General features: G+C 51.4%; 1 protein-coding gene across 4 annotated transcripts in view; it reads right to left on the bottom strand.

Annotated features, from left to right (window-relative positions):
- Positions 1-24,024, bottom strand: part of ATRN (attractin) — a 156,063-nt gene that overhangs the window by 51,023 nt on the left and 81,016 nt on the right. For all 4 annotated transcript variants that reach the window (XM_055133653.1, XM_055133655.1, XM_004610993.3 and 1 more), the window contains exons 10-19: positions 23,485-23,639; positions 18,789-18,873; positions 14,876-15,096; positions 11,705-11,826; positions 10,467-10,605; positions 8,616-8,806; positions 6,889-7,108; positions 5,105-5,290; positions 4,025-4,258; positions 1,042-1,179 (exon numbers count right to left, since the gene is read on the bottom strand). In XM_055133653.1, coding sequence (XP_054989628.1) covers positions 1,042-1,179; positions 4,025-4,258; positions 5,105-5,290; positions 6,889-7,108; positions 8,616-8,806; positions 10,467-10,605; positions 11,705-11,826; positions 14,876-15,096; positions 18,789-18,873; positions 23,485-23,639 — 1,691 coding nt within the window. The remainder of the gene's footprint in view (positions 1-1,041; positions 1,180-4,024; positions 4,259-5,104; positions 5,291-6,888; positions 7,109-8,615; positions 8,807-10,466; positions 10,606-11,704; positions 11,827-14,875; positions 15,097-18,788; positions 18,874-23,484; positions 23,640-24,024) is intronic.

Genomic DNA, 24,024 nt, shown 5'->3' with positions numbered 1-24,024 from the left:
CACGCGGCACTGAGCACGACATGCCCGGCAAGAGGGATGAGCTTCCTTCCTCTCTGGCAAGCTACCACTGTCTCATTTTGTGACTCCAAAGAGTAAAACAAGACTTGATGAACTGAGTGCATGTTTGAGTATCTCATGCTCCCACACATATCTGATAGCTATTCTGATTCTATTTACGTGACTAAGCACCTGGAACGGAGCAATGCACATTCCCTTTCACCTTGAATGGGGCAATGCACTGGCAAAGCCCCATTAACATTCATGGGAAAAATGGGGACAGTAAAGAAAAAAACACTAGTTTGCATGAAAGTGATCACTTATAAAACCTAAGATCAGAAAACAAAATCATCATACACTGGATGCCTTGTATTCAGAGTTTTAACAATTGTACAACAACTGAGTTTCAGCAGCAGTTAGTAAAACCCGCCCTTCTATTTGCAGGGGTGGCCAGCTGCTCCCCTATCACTCACACAGCTGGGGGAGGTTGCACTCAATGTCTGAGGTTTCCAGGGGCACCCTGGAAACTGTCTTTCACTGCTGGGTGCCCCAGGCCGCCGCTGAGCCCTGAGAGACACTCTGTTCATTCTGATTCAGTCGCCGGTACTTTTCCACTCCTAGCCCTTCCCTCCCACACTCCCTGAAACCTCAAGGTCCATAAAAGTTCTTGATGGGGGCGTCTCATTCCGTCCCCCTCACTGGGGAGCTCACCACCCACAGTGGGTCTGGGCTGACCCCTCCCAGGGAGAGTGGAAGGAGAGGAGCGGGCGCCCCATCAGCGTCAGCCCACCTGCCCTTGCTGCAGTGAGGGACGGAAGACTCGGCCCGCGTGGGGCTGGTTGCTTTACCCCGTTACCCTGACACCTGGCAGCTCTGCCCACGCTCTCCCGGCTCAGCTGGGCTCCAGAGGAGGACGGCTGAAGAATGCTGGATCAAAAAACCACAAATCCTCTCATAACCTCTGAGGACAGTCAGGCCAAATAAGAGCCGTGGCCTGGCCAGTGTGTGGCCAACGAGACGGACGGACGGACGGATGGGACTTACGCTGACACCTCCCTCCATTGGTGGGGTCCCCGTAGAAGCCGGAGATGCAGGTTTCACAGTGCTTGCCTGTGGTCAGGTTCTCACACTTCTCACAGATGCTCTGATTGATGCATTTGCTGTGGCCATTGCACTGGCAAGCTGAAAGAAAAGCCTTGTCAGAGACGGCGGAGGAAGTTGTCCAAACCTTACTCACCAGGATCTGTTTCAGGTTCTTACTGCCTCTTTGCACAAAAATATCAAAATTGGCCAACTACAAAAGCAGTTTGACAGATAAGGAAAAAAAAAATCAAAGAATAAAAGAGGGTGCCAAATAGTACAGCAGGTAAGGCGCTTGCGTTGCACAAGCTAAGCCGGGTTTGATCCCCAACACCATATATGGTCCCCTGAACTCTGCCAGGAGTGATCTCTCGACAGAGCCAGAAGTAAACCCTAAGCACAGCCGGGTGTAGCCCCCAAACTAAAAATCACAGGGGAAAAAAAATCAAGCTCAGGTAAAATTAGAAATATATCACAGCAAGGGGGCCGGAGCCATAGCACAGCGGGTAGGGTGTTTGCCTTGCACGTGGCCGACCTGGGTTCGATCCCCGGCATCCCATATGGTCCCCCAAGCACCGCCAGGAGTAATTCCTGAGTGCAAAGCCAGGAGTAACCCCTGAGCATCGCTGGGTGTGACCCAAAAAGAAAAAAGAAAAAAGAAAAAAAGAAATATATCACAGCAAGATGAAAGTCTGAAGGCATTTAAAAATTTTCGTTGTTAGTTATAAAAATAATACCATCTCATGAATGTAGACTTGAAACACATAAGAGGGAAAACAATATGCAATTCTACCGGGTATCACTATTCAGAACTGGCATTTTTCTACAACTGACAGAGTTGTGTTCAGGTTAGCATTTAAATTTGTTAACTTAAATTGCAATTATGTACACTCTTCCACCTGTCACTTCATTAGAAAATGTTTTTTTTTTTTTTCGGGGAGGAGGGGATCACACCCAGCGATGCTCAGGGGTTACTCCTGACTCTGCACTCAGGAATTACTCCTGGAGGTGCTTGGGGGACCATATGGGATGCTGGGAATCGAACCAGGGTCGGCCGTATCAAGGCAAATGCCCTACCTGCTGTGCTCTCGCTCTGGCCCATTGGAAAATGTTTATGTAGAAGCATGTGCTGCTCTGGGACTAGATTTGACTTGGGGTTTGGAGGTTGTGGGGGATTCCTCCTGACAGTGCTTGGACCACTAGGCAGATGGAGTGCTGGGGACCCCATCTGGGCCTCCCACACAAAGAATGAGCCCTAGGCTGCACTAACAAAACTTCACATGGCTGAATGATTCCACGAAAGTAAACTATTGGGGCCAGAGCGATAGCACAGCGGGCCGAACTGGGTTTGATTCCCAGCATCCCATATGGTCTCCTGAGCACCGCCAGGAGTAATTCCTGAGTGCATGAGCCGAGCCGGGAGTGACCCCTGTGCATTGCCATGTGACCCAAAAAGCCCCCCCCCCAAAAAAAAAGAAAGAAAGAAAAAAAGTAAACTATTAAACCATTCCCATACATTCCAATGATTAGCTTGCTCTAATTTTTCATTTATGAGAAAAGGCTCCAGCATTATACGTCAACATTCCCCAGCATGGGATAACGGAGAGCCCAGAGGCATCGAGGCGTGGGGCTGGAGCGATAGCACAGCGGGTGGGGCGTTTGCCTTGCACGCGGCCGACCCGGGTTCGAATCCCAGCATCCCATATGGTCCCCTGAGCATGGCCAGGGGTGATTCCTGAGTGCAGAGCCAGGAGTAACCCCTGTGCATCGCCAGGTGTGATGCAAAAAAAAAAAACAAAAAAAACAAAAACAGAGGCATCGAGGCGTGTACAGCTCGAGAGCCACACGCAGCCTGGACTGTCCAGACAGCTACAGACCACGGGGCAGACTCTGGCTCACCTCCAGGGTTCCCGCAACCTGGGGGGAGGCTTGACTCCTGCAGACAGGGCCCTGGGTCCTCCAGAGCTGCCTTCTCGGAGTGCTGCCAGCGATCCCAGCGGGGGTTTCACACAGGCAAGGCGCCTACTCCACCTCTGAGCCTCGTGGGCTCCACTCTGTCTTGGGTGCTGCTTTTTCCCCACTGACGTGGCAACTGTTCATCCCACACCAACTCCACTTACCCATCTGTTGGCTTATCCCATCCCAGTACCTGAGCTGCCCTACGTCTACACTGCAACTAAAACACCTGCCGTGACTCTCGAGCACCGGCTATGCCCAATTACTGGAGATGTGTGGGATATGCAATGCTGTTCCTTGGAGACAGGCAGGAGGGAGCGGCAGACAAAGCATCACACATCAAGCCGGACGCTCGAAGCTGAGTCCCAAGTAACATCTGCAGCCTGACTCACAGCTGAAAATGTCTCTCTCTTCCCCTTTAAATGGAAACTCTGGAAATTATACAGGACAAGGAGGACACAGCAAGACACAACTAAGATAAGAGGAAAAGGTGCTACCAAAAGAACCAAGAAATTCTTTAACTATTAAGGAGTTTCCAAAAATTCTATTGCAGATAAAGTCAATCTGGCAGCAAAAGGAGTTGAGACGCCTGTATCCTAAGGCAGGACGGTCTCAGAATTTTCATTACTGACAGTAAAAAATATTTTTCACATAAAACTTATTCTCCTAAAATGAAGTAACTAGTTTTTTATTTTTTCTCCTTCTTTGCTTTGGTTTTTGGACCTCATCTGGTGATGCTCAGGGCTTTCTCCGGGCTCTCTACTCGGGATTCACTTCTGGTACTCAGGTGATGGACCCCATGGGGTGCTGGGGATCAAACCCAGGTGAGCCGCATGCAAAGCAAGCGCCTTACCCGCTGCACTGTCATTCCAGCCCTTGTTACTGTTGTTTTTTTCTCTGAAAGAAATTCTATACAACATCACTTTCAAAATATTTCTTCTTTGTAAACTGGTAGAAAAACACTTGATTTTGGAGAGTCCGGGCACTGTACCTGGGCACTGAATGAAAGACCAGTTGTATCTGCCGTCCTCCAGACACATGCTGGAGTTGAGGATGGGCTGTGGGTAGTGGCTGCCCGTTGGTGCTCGCGAGGGCATCTTCACGGGTCCTTTTGAGGAGCCTTCGATGCACTTCCCCTTGCCAGTGTTGCTGGGGTCCGTGCACCAGCCACAGCCTGGCTGCTCCAAGCAATGACTGCAGGTATAATAGCCGGAACAATTTTCAGCTGGAAAAAAAGAAAGCCAAAAAGCCCACAGGTTGCAATTCACGGTTACACACAGATTTAGAGTCACTGTATTTTTAAGAATTTTTTAATTGGGAGTGGTGGAGGGTCTCCCCAGAAGTGCTGGGGCCACCAGGGTAAGAGCTGGAGGTGGTGGGAGATCTTGAGATGCTTGGGATCGAACCCGGGGCCCTGTGCACTCCAGGCATGCGCTCTAACCATTGACCTATCTCCTTGGCCCTGGACTCACTACATTTAAAGTATCTTTTTTCTTTAACAGACCACACCTGGGAGTCAAAATTCTTTTTTTTTTTTTTTTTTTTTGGCTTTTTGGGTCACACCCGGCGATGCACAGGGGTTACTCCTGGCTCTGCACTCAGGAATTACTCCTGGCAGTGCTCAGGGGACCATATGGGATGCTGGGAATAGAACCCGGGTTGGCCGCATGCAAGGCAAAACGCCCTACCCGCTGTGCTATCGCCCCAGCCCCCTCAAAATTCTTTTAATGGCAGAACCAACATTACAGGCTCTTTACTGTAAACCTCCTGCTGTTAAGAGGCAGCAGGAAGTACAGAGTTTATGAGTGAGGATGAACCCAGAGACGTAACCTGACTGGCGTGATACAGAAGTCGGGCACCTGAACTTGGGCTCTCGGGGTCTAGCCTACGTTCACTTCTCTTCTCTGTGTCACTGAGCCTGTCTTGACCTAACCAGGGTTTCAGAGCACTGTCTCTGGACAGGCGTCAGCCGACGATCAAGTCTGGTCTGGTCGACTGCGCCTCCCCTTGGAAAGTGTCACTGCCCATCCCCCGGGTGGCCCTACGTGCCCGGCGCCCACGTGGCACTTACGGGGGCAGCTGCTCATGGTGTACCACTCCATGCATTGGCCGAACGGGAAGGAGGCCACGTAGGCGTTGGAGTCCACGCACTGCTTCATGTTGCTGCACCACATGCACTCGGAGCTGCCGCTCGTGCACTCGCCGCAGGCCGTCCGCAGGGCACACGGGGTCCGGCACTGCTTGGCGCTGTGGTTGGCTGCGGACGAGAGCCACGCGTGCGTCAGTGCCCGCGGCTGTGACTGGGCCCTCAAGCGGGACTCAGTGACACTGAAGGGAGGAGAATCAATCGGGGGGGGCGGGGCCCCCCAACACAGGACACTCCCCCCTGAAGTGTATTAAGGACAGAGATGGGAAAACAAGCTGGTCGCTCCCCAAGAGCAGATGTCCAGAAGCGTCTTAGAATACAGGGGCCCAGGGTTAGCCTCCAGGACTGTGAAAAATGACCTGGATATGCAAAACCATGTATTTTTCGGGAGGAAGGAGTGGGGAGCTCGTGAAATTCTCTAATGTGCTCCGGACTCCCACCCCACCCCACACAAGAAATTGAGAATCACATCTGAAGGGGGTCCTGAGGGCGCTGTGAGTTCTCCCTGTACTGCTGCTCTCTGTATGTCTCGAGTCGGAGCAACTGCTTGGAAGAAGACCTAATGTCAGTGCAGCCGGGCATCCCCAGAGCTCACAGATCTTTTTTTAAAAAAAAATACATACATACATACACACATAAAAATTATGAGCTGGATGCCCGGAGGAGGCAGATACTGGTCTGGGCTTACCCATGTGTCGCTGACATGTAACTGCTTTAATGAAGCCTCCAATGGTTACAGCCAAACCCAAGACAGTAAGGGAACAGTAAGGAGGGACAGCTCCTTGAACATCCTCCTGCAGCCCAGTTGCACCTCTAATTCGCTTTTGTTAGGGGTGGGACACCCAGACACACCCAGACACACCCAGACACACCCAGACACACACACACACACACACACACACACACACACACACACACACACACACACACAGTGTTTAGGAGCCCAGGGTCCTTCTTGACAATGCTTGGTCAGGTATGATGGTTACAGCCCAGCAGTGTCAGGTACGACATTAGACGCTTGGGGTCCAGCTGTGCCGGGGGCCACAGAGCCACAAGCAGGCAGTGCTCGGGGAGGGAAGGCAGACCGTGCCAGAGACTGTACGCAGGGCCTCTGCATGCAGGACATGCCCCAAACCCTCTGAGCCCTCTCCCTTTTTCCCTGTTGATAGACTCTCTTTCTGTCCACCGTTCCTAAAGTGGCCTGCTTGCCTTTCTATTTTTCTCAGGGCTGCTCCCAGCTCAGTGCTCAGAGGACCACGTGAAGCCACAGCTCAAACCTAGGGCTCCCCTGTAACAAGCCTCTCCAGTCCTCGGGCCCTGCACGCAGTCCTAATCTTGGGTGGGGGGGAAGGTAAGGGAAGCAATTTTCTTTTTTCTTTTTGCATTTTTTTTGGTTCCTTCTTCCACCATTTACCATGCAAACAATTCTCAGGCCTTTCTGCGTACACAAAGCTGCCTCACTGCTACTGGAGTTAGTCTCTGGTTCTGCTTCCACTGCGGAGTTTTCACATAGACAATTTCCTTCCATTTCTTTTAAAATCCTGACTCATCCTCTGCCTTCTACACTTGAAATCCATACTGCATCGGTTTATCATGAGTATCTCACACATCTCCGCGGTGGATGGGGGGAACCTCCCACCCCCACCCCCGGGCACCTTTCAGTGACTCCCCCTCCCCCCCGCCGGCACTGTCCCCCGCCCTGTCCTCACCAGGCCTTTCGCAGACGCTGCCGTTGAGGGGGTTGATGCACGTGGCAGCCTTCAAGCCCCGGATGCTGGGCTCCGACAGGATCCCACAGAAGCCCGCGTCGCTGGGCTCCGATGGCATCCACTGCAGCAGGCTGTTCGTGAACGGGGACATGTCTTCCCAGCACCAGTAGGACACGTTGATCTTCCGGAGGCCAACCCACGGGGTCAGGGTGAGCTTAGACTACAGACAGACAAGACACAGCTCAGAACCGCTGTAGTCTCCACCACATCAGGCTTCTAGGTTAGAGAGCACACAGGCCCCCCTCCGGGCAGAGAGGGCGAGATCTCCCTGCAGCGGACCATAGCCTGGGGCTCCAGGAGGGGCATTAACAAGGAGAGGAGCCCTCAGAAGTCACACCTCAGTTAGCACAGCAAGGACCAAGTCCCGGGGCCAGGGTGATACAGCACAGCGGGCACAGGGCGCTTGCCTTGCCCACGGCTGACCCAGGGTCACTCCCCAGCTTCCCATAAAGCACTGCCAGGAGAGATTCCTGAATACAGAGCCAGGAGTAACTCCTGAGCATCGCTGGGTGTGGCCCCAAAACCAAAAATTTTAAAAATGAATGAATTTTTTAAAACATAAAAAAAATGCAAACTGCCAGAGAACCTCATGTTCCCTGACAACGCTATGAGGAGCCGATGTGGCTGACACACCTCTATTCACATCGCCCAGCCCAGGCTCCTGCCGGAAGCCTATTAATACATCAAGAGTCAAGCCTCTTGTGGGGGCTGGTGAGTTTCGGTGAGGAAAGCTGTCGGCACTCATCCATCCTGGCAGCCAAGGTACCAACATTCACGCGGGACAGATGCATGGCTTGTGTTCTTGACATTAAAAACACTGCTTTGCAGGGTAAGGATTTTTGAGAGGCAGAGAAACCTCCTTGGGGGGTGGGAGGCAGCGTGAATAGAAACTGCTCTTACAGATACCAGCACTTTCGGGGTAGTGATGTGTCTATCCCTTGGGGACTGGGGGAGGGGCTCCTCGTTTCTGAATCCTGTGAGCATTGGGGTACAGACAGGGAGAAAACCTGGGAGCTGGGATCTCAAAACCTCCCAACACGGCGTCCTCCCTACTGGCATGGCCGGGCCCAGAGACAGACACCTACTCCATCTCATTACACGCGGTGACAATGCCCGACAGACTCAGGGGACTAGCCCAACCCAGCAGTGACAGGGCTCCCGGCCCCCTCTGCAGAGAAAACAGATGAGAAAGCGCCTGCTCTGGCCACCAGGGTATGTGTATGTGAACAGACATTACTGCTCTTACGCATGCAATTATTCATGTCTAAGGAATTTACAGACATGACTAATAAAAATAAAATATTAAAAGTCTGTTGTTTTTGTTGGAGGAGGGGAGAGATTTGGGCCAAACTGGCAATGCTTAGGGCTTACTTGTGGCTCAGTGCTCAGGGGTCACTCCTGTTGGTGCCTGGGGAACCTTTTACAGTGCTGGGGATTGGACCTGGGTTGGCCTCATGTAAGGCAAGTGCCTTAGCCCCTGTACTATCTCTCTGGCCCCAAATATTGAGTTTTCAGACCAAAAACAGCAGTGCCAGAGGCAGAGAATCTGCCCGTGCGTTTCCCAGCCCCTTACTCTGCGCATGCCAGCGCCCGCCTACCGAGCACATCACAGGCCAGCTGGACTCGTGTCCTCAGGAGGAAGGCAGGTGTCAGACACTGAGACTCACCATGCTCTGCGAGGACTGCATTGTTCGCAGCTGCTTCAGGACAAATTCGACCTTCTTCTGGGTTGTGAGAGAAGCCAGGAAGGCACTGTGGCTCCGGCAGGACAGTTTAGCGTTGTCGTAGTTCTCCTTGGCGGTCGTGATTTTCAGACATGAGTTTCCAACCAAATGCCATCCAATGCCGCAGATATTTTCTTTTGTAGAGGGAGGAAGGTGGAGGGAAACAAAACGTTTTAGAAATCACACAAAGGGCTCTATTACCAGTGGCAATTCCCGGAAGCCTATTCTGTGATCTGAATGGCAGGATGTGATGAATGAGGGCACGAGAAAACATCACAAAGCATCAAAGATACCATGTCAGAATTTGAAAAATGTTTACCAGTCACATTTCTGGATCAGGAGAAAAAAAAAACAACAGAAATTAAAGACATGTATTGGGACACGCAATAAGTGCAATAAACGTGCGAGAGCAGAACGATGCAAACACGTGCCAGAGGGCACCGCAGGAAAGGAGGGTGGAAATGGGTGTGCAAGGGAACAAAGGGGCCAAGACTGTGCTGTTCTCACATGGGGGAGGCAAGAAGCAAGCACAGAAACAGCTCAAAAAAGACGTGGAAAGATTTCTTTCCACAACTTAGGGAGGCGGCTTCCCTCAAGCTGGGGGTATGATCCACAGCGACTCCCAGTGGGCGAGTGAACGGCAGGCACCACCCTGGGAAAGGAATGATCGAGAGCAACTGAGGCCATGCTCCGGAAAATGTGCCTGCGTGAATGCTTGTTAAAATGCAGGCGGGGGGCATGACCCCGGCCCTGAATCTGCCTCTAAGCAAGATCCCCGGGAGCTGGGCTGAGGAGCACAGAGACACATTCCAGTTTGGGTCGTGGCAGCGGGTCTCAGGGTCAGCGGGTCAGCGGTCTCAGCTGATCACCCCAAACCTCAAGAGCGCCAGGCACTGGGGCCTACTGGGGCTGCAGAGAGAGGCGCTGCCCCCCTCGCCGCTGAAGGTACTCCTGACTACCCAGCCCCGGTGTCACCTCCACTCCGCAGGAGTACCCAGAAGACCCAGAAGTCGTGTGGATGACACGACTGCTTTTGAGATGCAACAGCTGGCACAGTGTGTGTGTGTGTGTGTGTGTGTGTGTGTGTGTGCGCGCACGCGCGCGTGCAGTGATGAAGCACACTTGACAACAGAGCCGAGCTGTCACTAATTCTCCAGAACAGCAGAGGATGACACTGTCATTTACTTTTTTTTTTTTTTTTTTGCTTTTTGGGTCACACCCGGTGATGCACAGGGGTCACTCCTGGCTCATGCACTCAAGAATCACCCCTGGCGGTGCTCAGGGGACCATATGGGATGCTGGGATTCGAACCCGGGTCGGCCGTGTGCAAGGCAAACGCCCTACCCACTGTGCTATTGCTCCAGCCCCCTGCCATTTACTTTTGAAGGCCGGTGGGGACGGAGACTGGAGGAGTCTAGTTCTGTTATACAACATTACAACCAAAACAGAAGTAAGCAGGACTGGGGGGAAATTGGGCTCATCCCTTCTGCTAAGCTCACGGAGGCAGCACCTGGGGTCAGAGCGACAGGACAGCGGGTAGGGCACTTGCTCAGCAAGTGGCAAATCTGGTTCAGTTCCCTGACATCCCATATGGTTCCCCCAAGCACCACCAGGAGTGATCCCTGAGTACAGGGCCAGGAGTAACCCCTGAGCATTGCTGGTTTGGCCCCCAAAATAAACAAACAACAAACAAAACAATCCAGGCAGCACAATATTAGGGAGGTGGACAGAGATGAGGACAGGGCGGTTGTCTTTGGACCCCCCCTAACCCCAGGGTGCCCCGGGAAGGCCTACCAGGCAAGGCGATGCACTCCTGATTCCGAGGCTCCCACTGACAGTTCTGGTCCAGCGCACAGCTCCTGCAGCTGGTCTTCTTGTTACAGTAATACATGGGGTTATCCTTGGGGCAGTTCTCATACTTGGAGATGGAGAGCTAGAATACAGTGGACCAAAAAAAAAAATTAATAACAATAATAATAATGATGATGATGGTGATGATGATGATGATGATGATAATAATAATAATAATAATAGCCTTTCTCTTAGATTCAATAGAGACTTCACAGTGAAGACAATGAGATTCCCAAAAACAACAAAAGTCAACTGAGGAAGCACACTGCAAAAAGATAAATATTCAGGATGATGCTCAAGTGATAGCACGGCAGGAGCAGAACGGTGAAGAGCTCTGGACGAGCCTTCAGTGGCAGGGAAGGGAAGTCAGGCTTCCGGGCGGGAGGGAGAGAACAGGAGTTAAGGCTCTTCTCCTGCACCTGGCGGCCCCAGTTCAACCCCCAGCACTACAGCACCCTTCCCCCGCGCCCCCCCCTCCAACACATACACACCAGCATGGCTGGGAACGATGCCCACGCAGAGCTGGAAACAGCAATGGACATGGCCTTGAAACAAACAAATAAAAAGCAGGCCAAAATCCCCATGGGGTTTCAATCTGCTCATCGATAAAATGTGAGGTTGAATCTGCTGCTTTTCAAAGGGTGTTGCAAGCAAGTGGACGGTGGCGTGGCATAAACTGCATCACCTCCCACAAAGGGTGAGGCAGTGACTGAGCAAGGCCATCAAAGCATGGCCACCTGACCTTTCCCTTCCATCACGGATTTTAAAGACACCATGAATGGCCAGCGATTCATTTTACTGAGCAAAGACAGAAGGCAAGGGAATTCCGTGAAGCCCATGACGGCCACCATCATACGGCCGCCACAGAGCAGACTCCCGCTGTGTCTCAAGTGCTAACTTGCCCTCCTCGCTGGGCACGGGCAGAGAAGCTGGCCATGACAGTCACAGCAGGGCCCGAATGCTCAGCTTCTTCTACACCACCACGCCTGAGCCCTGTGGCTGCAGGACCCCCGGAACTCGGGCATGCAGCACAGCCCCTTCTTAAGAGAAAAGCTGGGAAATTCTAAAACCCAACCCTGAAGGTTTTAGAAAGAACTCCGGCTGCGTACACCTGGACACCTATGTCACACGATCAGGCACACCTCGGCCCCGCCTCGGCACCCTGGGACACGGTTCCTGACCTGGTTCTCCGCGCAGCTGTGGTTCAGGGGGATGCAGTGGTCCGGGCACCAGTGGCAGTCATTCGTGTTGGCCGTGCAGCTGTAGCAATCCGTGTGCTGGTCACATCTGTCATGGTCAAGGGCTGTGAGGAGAAGAAAAACCCATCAGCTGTGACAACTCTGGAGAGTCACAGGCTGTTGTGGTGCTCTTGGGTGTGACCAGATATGGGTTTAAGGGAAAAAAAAGTGAGCACAGCTGGGAAATGAAACACGGGAGCGAGGCTGCAGGAAAACAGGCGGAGACAGTGCTCGGAAATGCGTAGCCTAGGGACTGGAGAGAGCACAGCGGTTTGGGCACGTGCCTTGCATGCGGCCGGCCTGGTTTGATCCCTGGTACCCCGTGAGGTTCCCGGATCACCACCAGGAGTGATCCCTGAGTGCAAAGCCAGGCGTAAGCCCTGTGCACAGTCAGGCGCGGCCCCAAATCCAAACCAAACCAAAAAGCCACTGACACACAAATATGTAGACAATCTGAAGACACACCTTCTGTACCCCCACAACAAAAAATGGACACGGGCACAATATGTTTGAATCAAACTTCCATGCTGCAGGCCTTAGGCTGACACAGTAATGGGTGCGATTTCTCAGTAAAACGGGGCAACAAAGCACACGAGACGTGGACAGCAAGAAGGCTTAATGTAACACAGTGGACGGGAGCGATCACGGGACAGAGCTAGTTCTCTGGGTTCTTTTCTTGCCGCGAAATCTACCAAGCAGGAACAGAATGAGCTGCAGGGACCAGGGGGCGGCCAGACAGCAGTGTGGGGGCACCAGCGACCTCTCCCAGCTGTGGGTGCCCGGCTCACCCGGGCAGACGGAGGGGGCCGCGCCTGGGAAGCTTAAGGCCGTGAGAGACGGCGGGACGGCCCAGTGCCCCCACAGCTCAACGGCAGCCACCAAGGAGCCGCCCCACAACGAATGCTGCCTCGGACCTGCCGGCCTGTTGGGCACATGGCACACCGCATGCTCTGTGGACAGGGCCCGGCGGTGGGTGGTCCTCAGAGAGACCCCAGTGCCTGCTCCTCAGGCTGCACTCCTCGTCCTAATAAGCACCCCAAAGACGAGGCCCCCCTGAGGAAATGGGCAGAACCGGAAGCCAACAGCTGTTAGGCGTTCACAGCACATGGACTCAGGCAGAACCAAAATAAGGTGATTCAGAATTGTTTCCTGAAACACATGGTTTTCCTTGAGGAGACCGTGACTAACACCCTCCCCAGTGCTGGCCTGGCAGTGCCCCACACCCACCGGCCCACCCAGGCCCCTGGAAGGCCCCCCTGCAAGCTCTGACAGAGGGTTCGGGTTCAGAACAGGGAAGGCGGCTTCTGGCGCCCACCCTTTGACTCGCATGGGAACTGCAACCCCCACCCCTAGCCTCCTGTCAGGAAACTCAGTCCCCGTATTTGACGAGAGAAACAGGCAAGTATTTCACAGACGCTGTTTCTCGCCATCTCTGTATGTCAAGGTGGAAGGACAGGAAACTACACGGGGCCAGAGAGACGGGGCAGGGTGTTGAGGCACTCACTTTGCACCAACTATTTGGGATGGATCCTGATCCCAGCAATGTCTAGGGTCCATGAGAACAGCCAGGAGTGATCCCTGAGCACAGAGCCAGGAGTAGCTCCTGGACGCCCATTTTCCTGGGTGTCCAGGGTTGTGACTCAACCCTGCCTCCAGTAAAATAAACAAATAAATACCAGTATGCAAGTTTGGCAGAAAATCATCTTATAGCCTAGTTCTCCCTCTGGGAGAACCTGGCAAGCTACCAAGAGTTTCCTGCCCGCATGGGAGAGCCTGGCAAACTCCCTGTAGCATATTCATATGCCAAAACCAGTAACAATGCTGGGTCTCATTCCCCTGACCCTGAAAGAGCCTCCAATGTGGCACCATTGGGAAGGACGAGTAAAGAAAGACTTCTAAAATCTCAGGGCTAGGACGAATGGAGACGTTACTGAGACCACTTGAGAAAATTGACAATCAACAGGATGATGATGATGATGATGATGATGATGATGATGATGATGATGATGCAAGTTCGGAAAGTTTGGAAAATCTGAGGGGATACTCTAGGAGAATGGCTCACTAGTTTGTAGTGGCTCACTAGTTTGTAGTCTACAATGGCTCAGCAATTATCTTGCGCTTGCTTCCACAGCCAGGTAGAGAAGCTAGACTAGAAGACTTCTCAACGACCCAAACACTACCTCCCGTGGCTGGAACCATCCACTCTAACCCGCTTTTCAAGGCTGAGCCTTAGTCTCATCCTTACTATTAGACCTGTGCGATCCAACCTGGCAATTACACTCAGTGCGTTAGTTTGTTTGTTTGGGGACCACACCTGGTGGTGCTCAGGCATCACTCCTGGTGCTGCTCAGGGCGCCATATGCAGTCCTGGAGGCTGGACCAGGTTAGCTGTGCAAGGAAAGCACCATGCCCACTGTGTCATCTCTCTGGCCCCGACATTGCACTTTTGCTTCTATCTACTCCCAGCAGCGCTTGGGAGTCTGGGGGCCACCCCCCGTGACACTCTGCCTGGCAGTGCCAGGCCTGGTGTTCAAGTGTATGGGCCCATCTGTGCTGGGGGGCACTCATGCCGCGCAGGGCTCAGAGAGCACGGTATGAGCTGGGGTCAAGCCAGTCTGCCTCGCGTGTGCACCAACCCTTTGAGCTCTCGCCCTGGCCCCTAAAGTAAAAATTAAAATTGAGTTCCTTAGTCCTGCCCGTTTCATTTGGTCTCATTTCAAGAGCTCTGACACCCACGTGCAACAAACCGCCACAGTAGGACTGTGCAGACACAGTATTTCTAGAACCAAGGTAAGTCCTGCTGGAGTCACAGCCCCAGGCCAGCTGCCTCCAGGTCCTGGAGTTGGTGTATGAAGCCTGTGCAGTGCCAAGGAGGGACCATCTCCATCATCCAGATGGTGTCGAGGGGTCACGTGGTGGGCTCCCGACGTTGTCTACAAACCAGTTCCCAAACACCCACCATGCATGCGCACACGTTACTACTAACATTATCTAGTAAGACAAATGTGAAAAGGTGTCAGATGCTCTGAAGTATCTTCATCATTCAAATCAATAAACTTCAATTAATGAAACTTTAAAAAGCGGCAACAGGGGGCGGGGCGGGGGGAAACGTACATCTTTTGGACAAACACTCAGATTTTAACTTCTCTTGCTGCTCGACGCTGGCCAGCTCCCAGGAGATGCACCGAGATAGGGGCGGGTCCCACACGCAGCGGATGCCGGGGCCGGAGGCCAAGCACTCGGCCTCACTCCTGTGAGCCTCACAGCGCTCCGAGGTGAAGACCAGGATGTCACTCAGCAGGAGACTGTTGAAACCCCCAAACACGTACATGGTGCTGAAAGGGAAGAAAGGGTTGGGGGTACTTGTGAAGGAGCTTTCTGGAAACAGCAAAGGCACACTAGTACTCCTCACAACCTCAGAAAAACCTTACAGATGAAAAGAAATCAATTCCAGGTCTCACAAGTCATTCCTATTATACTCCAAATAATCCACTTACGTTTTCCTTTACATAGCAAAGCCCTCGGGGGCCCAGGGAGATGACTCAACAGACCAGGACACATGCTTTGCATGCGGGAGGCCCAGGTTCGATCCCCAGCACCATCTAGACCCTCCAAGACACCTCCAGGTATAGCCCCGTAACAAACAAAACAAAAGGAAAAGTCTCATGATAAATGAGTGACTTTGAACCACGATCCCCTGAAATATTTTAGCACGTGTGTAAGTAACATCTTTCAAAATGAGGGGCTGGAGTAAGTACAGCAGGTAAGGTGCTGCCACAGGGCTGACTGGGGTTCCATCACTGGCATCCCATATAGTCCCACAGTCTGTAAGGAGTGATAACTGAGCATAAAGCCAGGAGTAAATTCTGAGCACCGCTGGGTGTGACCCAGAAACAAAACAAAACCAAAAAATTTATTGATAAATTATTCTTACACAAATGAATTCTATATCTACATGTTTTTTTTAAAAAAAATAAAAGATTTCAAAAGCACAGTAAAGTCTCTATAATTAAAACTAAAATGAGGAGCCAGATTGGGGGGGCGGTTAGGGCACTTGACTGGCACATGGCCAACTCTAGTTTGGCACTGAACATGGCCCCCTGAGCACTGCCAGGTGTGACCCCAATCTCCCCACCACAAAACTCCCAAAAAACCAACCCAAACATCAATGTAATAAATACACAGATGAAAAGAAGTAGATAAAACTATACATGGAAAAACCTGATGCTGAAAAAAAAAAAACCAAAATGGTATATAAAAATTAAGTACACAGTTTTAAAAGTGGCATCCTATTCAGCAGGCAGAGGAAAAGGACTTTTCAGAAAGCAGAACTGAAGTTAACAAAATAAAGCTAAGACTAAACTCACTTTTCATCCTCTTCCTCAGGATAAACACTAAATGAATTAGAGAAACACCTGGCAGGGTACCCACACAAGTACTGGAAGGAAAATCCATGTGACTTATAATCTAGAAAGTAACTGTTTGAAATAAGGCAACAATATGATTGTAAATATTTTGAATTTGCATAGAATTGATAGAATGTGAAGAAATGTTTTACAAATTGCGTTGTAAGAAAAGGAAAACGATGTTGGTGATTCAAGTGTTTAATATGGTCACCAAGGGCTAAAGGGCTTTCCAGGGCTCTGAGCACAGGAACCTGTGAGATGCTTGGGGCAGGAGAGAGTATAGCGGGTCTCAAAAGCTCGGTTCCAATCCCCAGCACCCCACATGGCCCCTAAGCCGGGAGGGATTTCTGAGTATGGAGCCAGAAGGAAACCATGAGCACTAGTGGGTACCCAAACATAAACCCCAAAGCATAATGAAAATTATGCTTAACAGAGACACTGCATGAGTAACAGTGCTGTCGGCCACCAGTTCAGTAACAATGACTCAACAATCTGCATGAAATAAGGTGCCTTTAAAGAGAAATACACATGAAGAAAATCATGGACCGATTGATTGGCTGAAGAAAATGTTGTGCCAGGGACTTTCACAGAGCCCTGATCCTGTGTTCCCAATGGGAGTAATGCAGTATTCTCTAACGTGGTGTCTGCTCTGAGCTTATAGAACATATATAAAAATACAGAGTACATATTTACAAAATAGAGCACATATAAAAAACAGAGCATATATCAATAAAGTAATGAGAATCAACAGCGAACTGCCTCAGCCGCCTCAGCTGAACTTACCCACAGGCTAAAGAAACTCAATTCATCTCTAGGTGTCTTCCCTATATACATACCCTTACTGCTTAGAAGAGCTTTACATTTTGTATGTGGGGGTGGGGAGACAGCCAGTGACGCTCTGGAGACTGTATGGGATCCTGGATACAGAACCCAAGTCAGCCACGTGCAAGGCCAGCGCCCTGTCTGCTGTACTTTGGTCCAGCCCCTGAACTTTATGCTGCTTGGTTTCCTTCACTGAGAGACTGCGGGCTTTGAATTTGGACAGGCACGTTCATCGCAGCATTGGCTGCACTGGCCAAAAGGCAGAAGTAACAGGATCATCCATCGTAGATGTACGGAGGGTAAGGACGGTGTGCTAGCGTGAATGTGGCTGTGTGTACGCACATGTGCACACACACCATGCAATATCATTCAGCCATGAGTGGCAGAAAGCATCGATGATTGCTATAATACGAATGAATGCATCTTGAAGATATTAAGCTAAGTGAAGGAAGTCGGTCACAAGAGAACAAATCCTGTTTAACTCCACTTCCTGGAGGTGCCTTTGGCAGCATTTCTCGACTGTAAGCAACCCCAGATATTACAAGGGGCCCATGGGTGAAAATCGAATCAATGGCAGACCACAGCTCTAGCCGAGGAGGACACTGGATGGCAACCAAGTTGGAAGGGCGGGAAAGGGCTGAGGTCTCAGCACTCAACCCCTCTAATCATCTCTACACAGACAGGCTGGTGGTTGGTGGTGGCTGCCAGGAGCAGGGGCAGAAGGGGCAGAAGAGGAAGTCACTGCGTGGAGCTGAGAGTTCTGGGTTGGGCTCTGTTGGGGGGGAAGGGGTGTCACGCCTCGGCAGTGCAGGGAAACTCTAACAGAATGTAGGCATTAGTCTCTCAAGGAGCTGATGAGGCTTACAACTGTATTAGTAAGTAAAGACAGCTGGTGGCGCCAGAATCTGAACCCAGGGCCTCACACAGTCAAGGTCTTGGATTCAATTTCTGGCACCACTGTACCTTGACCAGGGAAGCACATCCCGAGTTGAACTGCAAAAGGTGAGAGACAACGATCTACTGATGACCACGGTACAAAGCACGATAAAGGTAAGGCAGGCAGGAACACATTTCAAGTCTTTACAGGGCTCCCCGAGGAAAGGCTCTTCCTCCGAGGACAGAGCCTTCTCCTGAGGCCAACGGGGCACGAGCCCTGCTCTGGACCAGGTTTTTTTCCCCACTCTTTTTGGAGCCACACCAAGAAATGCCCAGGGCGGCCTTCTGGCTCTGAGCTCAGGGATCGACCCTGGCAGGGCTCTGGGACTGTATGTAGCGCCGGGGAAGGAACCCAGGGCAGTCAGGCTGCACACAGCAATGGTGCTTGCTCAGGCATCGCTGAGAGATGGGATGGTGTGCGCGCTCGCCTGAGGTCCACTGACGCTTCGCAACCCCTCCTTGGTTCCTCTCCCTGACCTTCGCTCCTCTCTTCAATCCTCTCCTTCCCACTCACACAGAAATCTGGGAATGCGACAGACAGTCCTAGCACCACACTTGACCGCAAAGAGCCAACAGCTAAAGGTTGACGACAGAAACCGCCTTTCACTTTCGCTGTCCTGTGTGTTCAAACAACGGCAAGCACAGTCAAAACCACTATGCACTTTTGGTGGCAGCAGAGCCATAAGCACGTGGTAGCTCAAACCCAAGGCCTCGAGTATTTTTCAATATAAATCAGGAAATTCACAAGCGGGTAATTCTGTGGAAAAATATGAATGAGTTGAGGAAATCCTGCAAATACTACAGGAGTCCGGCTGGCTGCCTCCTAGCCGCTTCCTCTCTGCTCTGAACACTCTCCCCGTTACCTGTTGTGCAAGACTGCCGAGTGTCCGAATCTGTTGACGTCCTGATGGAGGTCAGGCCTGGGGAGCACGGACCAGCGGTCACAAGCTAGGAACAAGAAAAGCACGTTAGTCTTCTAAAATGGGTTAGCCCCCCGGCCCTGCATTGTTTTTAAGGTAGGAAACAAAACCCTGACATTTTCCAAGGTTAGATGCATAGAATATGTAGGTTCCAAGACCATTTTCTACTCTCTCCAACAGTCTGCCTACACTTAGTAACTGAAATGAGAAAACACAGGTGAAAAACTGAGATGAAAGGCTGAAACTTTCATTTTTACTTTGCCATTTTGTGGGGATTGGGAGCGGATAGCACACCCAGCTGTGCTCTGGGGTGCCCCAAGAGGTGCTCGGATTATATGTGGAGCCTGGATTAAGTAGGGGTCGGCCGTGTGCAAGGCAAGTGCCTTAACTCCTATGTGGCCCCGTCCAAACCCCCTTTTTAATTTTATTTATTTGTTTGTTTGTTTGCTTTTTGAAATTTACTGAAATTTCAAAGTCTGTTTTGGATCCTCTAGATCTGCTACATTTCATCTGCTCTGACACACAACTCCAAGAACAGCCTGTTTGACAACAAAACCATAACGCTCTTTTTTGTAGCAACAGAGCCACAAAATCTCTTCTAGACACTAACAGCGACAGGTGCCACCAAATCATGCCGACCTGACTTTCACTCGGCAAAGTGATTCCACAGAATCCAGACCTTCCTTCAACATGACGAGAGCAGCGTCCTTCCCCTACTGCCCGGACAATGGTGCGCTCACTGAGAAGAAGCCGCGAGAAACTCCCACCCCGTCTGTCCTCTGGGCCACACCATGGCGGGAAGTCCTTCTCGTCCCACTTACTAGCCCCGTGGCAGTTCTGTTTACTTAGGAAGGAGGAGCCCTGCTCATCCATCACGAATGAGTTTTGTCTTATTTTTCAGATTAAAAGAGCCGAGATTTACGGTGTACGTCTCACCTGCCATTCCTATGAGCTGCTAGCAGTCCCAAGCCCTCTGCAGAATCAATGACCTCTCTGCTGATAAATCTCCAAGACTCTTCAGCCCTGAGCTAACCATGCTACAAGTCGTTGTCTATTTATTTATTTATTTATTTATTTATTTATTTATTTTCGCTTTTTGGGTCACACCCGGTGATGCACAGGGGTCATTCCTGGCTCTGCACTCAAGAATCACCCCTGGTGGTGCTCAGGGGACCATATGGGATGCTGGGAATCGAACCTGGGTTGGCCGAGTGCAAGGCAAATGCCCTACCCGCTGTGCTATTGCTCCAGCCCCTAACAGCCGTTCTCTTTAAATGGCTGCCCTTTGCCCTCTGCCACAAAAGGTTTTGTTTTTTTAAAAATATTTTTATTTTATAAAGTAGTTCACAATATTTTATTATATTTCATATTCAAACACCAATCCCACCAGCATACACCTTCAAACCACCAAATTTTGGGTGTTTCCATCCCATACCCCAATCTCTGCCCCAAAGCAGAACTGAAACAATCTAGTATTTCCCTCCAAGGTTAGTTGCCTCCTACTTTGAATCCCATCAAAGTGGTGTGGCACCCCTGGAGTATGGGTAGGGTGTGTCCCATGGGGCGCTGCGCGGCCACATGCATTGAACTCAGAGTTCTCCGTCACAAAGACCCACATACCTGGGCTCTCTGGGGGTTCACGCGTGGGTGAGGCTTGGCCTGAGCACGTGGAGAGTGGCCGTGAGCATGGCGGTGGTTGAGTTCTGGAGGTTTTTGGCTGCTGGGGCTGGGCCCCTTGGGGCAGGGAGGGGTCTCACCTGCCCCCCTCTGTGCCCCTGGCAGCCTCCACACTCTTTCAGGCATTTCCACCCAGACATGCTCCGGCCCTCCACTCCTCTCTGCGGGCACGCGCTCTGGCATTGCTCAGTTCCCCAGTGATCTCTGCACTGCTCAGTGCAACAGGCATCTCCTACCGGACATGCCCCACACTCAGTGCATCCACTTCTTCCGGGGGCCTGCCTGTCTTTAATTCTCACCCTCCATCACAGCCTATGCCGGGTACCTGGGGGGACAAAGATGCTCTAGCCTCTCTGCCTTCAAATCACGCTGGCCAGAGAGATGGGACAGTGGGGAGGGTGCCTGCCTTGGGCACAAGGCCCACCTGGGTTCCGTTGCCTAGCACCCTACAGGGTCCCCTGAGCCCTGCCAGGAGGGATCCCTGAGTACAGAGCCAGGTGCAGCCCCCAAAGCAAAAATCAAAACAAAACACATGGTGCAAGCCCCGTGTTCCCGGTCATTCCCATGTCCGTCTCTCTATCCTCACTGCCACAGCCATGGGCTGGTCCAAACCCTCCCCGGGACCTCAGCAACTGCTTCCTAAGTCCCACTTTTTGCACCTAACAAAAACGCCACAAAGAGACCCAAAGACACAAGTACAAATCTGTCACCACCTCCGCAGAACTCATAAAGGGTCCCAACTCTGCTCTGCAGGACACATGAAAGGCCAGAGGGATCCCTCCGGTCTGAAAGCTGCCTCCCTCTCCATCCTGCCTGAAGCCACTCTTCCCAAATCCACTGCAGATGGCGCCAAAAACAACTACTCACAGGCCAGAGGAAAGGCACCGTCTCCTTGCACCTGTGTACCCATACACCCAGGCCTCCTGTGCCCAGGACATCCTGCCTACCTTGGCAAGCTGACCTCCCTGGGTACCCAAGGTACCTTGGTTGCCTCCTATTTTGAATCCCATCAAAAGTGGTGCAGTACCCTTGGAGTATGAGTAGGGTGTGTCCTATGAAGTATTGCGTGGCCACTTTCATTGAACTCAGAGTTCTCCGTCACAAAGTCCCGCATATCTGGGTTTTCTGGGGATTCACTCGTGGGTGGACCTGGACGACCAGGCCTGGACAACCCTGCTGGAGGGCGGGGACGGTGTTCCTCTGAGGCCCAGGAGATGGCTCAGGGGGCTGGAGCACCTGTTTTGCATGATGAAGTCCTGATTTTTATCCCTGGTACCTTAGGGTCTCCCAAACACTACCAGGAGTGACAAAAAAGAGGGGGGAGGGGAGGAGAGAGAAGAAGAGGGAAAGGGAAAGGGAGGGGGGGAGAGAGAGAGAGAGAAGAAGAGAGAGAGAGAGGAAGAAGAGAGGAAGAGAGAGAGACAGGGAGAGAGGGGGAGGGAGAGAGGGGGGAAGAGGGAGGGAGGGAGGGAGGGAGAGAGAGAGAGAGAGAGAGAGAGAGAGAGAGAGAAGGCTTCCTGGCCCCTGACCACAGAAACTCCAACCCACACAAATGAAGGGGCTGGCCGCAAATGCTCCCAGACATCCTTCTCCAGAGCAGTCACCCTCTGAGTTGCGGTTCTGCTGCGTGTTCACGCCGCCGGCCCAGGGACTGTACCAGTCCTCTCACAACCGCCAGGTTTCAAATTCTGTGACTGGTACCAAAATGTCTGTTAAAAATGAACATCTGGGGACAGGGGTGTGACTCAGAGCGCCTGCCTGACCTATGTGAGGTCCGGGCTCTCTCGATGACACTACACAGAAACCAAACCCAAAACGTCCGCCGGCTAGACAAAATTGTTAGCACGTGTTTTGCATGCACCAATGCTGCCCTCTCCTGGTCAAGCCCACCATCACACCAAATTTTTGTAAAATTTTCCAAGTCTCATTACACATCAACCGTGTGTGACACCAGTTTCCAGGGAATGCTATAAAACCATTATGAACTGCCCTGACACCAGCTGGCATGCACAGATACATCACACTAACGTGTGAGGCCTCATCAATACAGGAGAGCCCATTTACCCCAGCACATGCTCCAAAATGAAAATTCAGTCAACTCAAGGGAACAGCCCCTAAAACTTAAAAAAAAATTTTTGTTTGGTTTTGGGTCACACTGGCAATGTACAGATGTTACTCCTGGCTCATGCACTCAGGAGTTACTCCTGGAAGGGCTTGGGGGACCATATGGGATGCTGGGAATCGAACCTGGGTCGGCTGCCTGCAAGGCAAATGCCCTACCTGCTGTGCTATCACTCCAGCCCCCTCTAAAAATTTTTAATATTAAAACTTTAATATTAAAGTTGTTGACAAAAAATTTTTTAAAAACAATCGATGAAAAAGAACTAGGGTGTAGGGGCCATGGAACACTGGTGGTGAAAGGCACTATTTAACTCTGTATCTTGGGGCTGGAGAGATAGTCCAGTGGGTAGGGCTTTTTCCTTGCATGCGGCTGACCTGGGCTCAATCCCAGGTACCCCATATGGTCCCCTGAGCACCACCAAGAGCACCACTCCCTGTTCCTGAGTACAGAGCCAGGAGTAAGCCCCAAGCAGCCCGGTGGGGCCCCCAAACCCAAACCAAACCAGACGATATACCTGAACCACAGAACCAACAAAACTGAAAGCATGAGACACAAACTACAATCACCAGACTAGAAATGTGCATGTCAGGAGGAGGTGAGGGGGTCAATGGGACACTGCTGGGAGGAAGCTGACAATGTGACAACCTAACACTCAACTATGAATAACTGGAAACCACAGTGCCTGAATTTTAAAAAAATAATGATTATGATAAATTTTTTAAAAAATATCACCCAGACCTCTTTCAGATGGCCTGGCCATTTTTAAATGATGATATTTACTCTGAAGGTGCCTTCTGACGAAAGGACTCGTGGACGCTGCCCGGCTCCGTGCCCACTCACCAATGTCGTAAGCCATGAAGTCCGAGGAGAAGCACCTGGCGCCGTGGCTCATGGAGGTGTCATTGTGCGTGTTCCCGCCGAACACCAGCATGGTGCCGCTCACCACCACCGCGCTGTGCAGGTAGCGGAAGAGCCGGCTGTCCTTGAGAATGGTCCTTCGGGAGCGATTCAGAGACAATGAATACAGGTGAGATTTTCAGAACAGGTTTCATTTCTCTGCTGATACAAACACAACTATTTTCTCAACTTCAGACCCCACTGTGCAAATACTTCTGGTCTTTTCCCTACATAGTACTTTTTAATACAATAAACATATAAAATCATGAAGGGAGAATTTTGACAAAAAAAAAAAAAATCATGAGTCTTAAAAACATTCTCGACCTAACAGCAAGGCTGTGGCCAGTGACAGAACACTTGCCTGTCCGTGTATGTGTGGGGCGCTGGGTCTGACCCCAGGGCTGCCAAGAACAGACAAAAAGGCGCTATGGCTCTACAGTTCCAGTTTCTGGAAGAAAGCATACAGATAGGGATTCTGACATG

The sequence above is a fragment of the Sorex araneus genome, chromosome 3, assembly GCF_027595985.1.
Source record: "Sorex araneus isolate mSorAra2 chromosome 3, mSorAra2.pri, whole genome shotgun sequence".
In the NCBI taxonomy this organism is placed as follows: domain Eukaryota; kingdom Metazoa; phylum Chordata; class Mammalia; order Eulipotyphla; family Soricidae; genus Sorex; species Sorex araneus.
The sequence above is the reverse complement of the archived record's forward strand: the minus strand, read 5'-3'. Positions and strand labels throughout refer to the sequence as shown.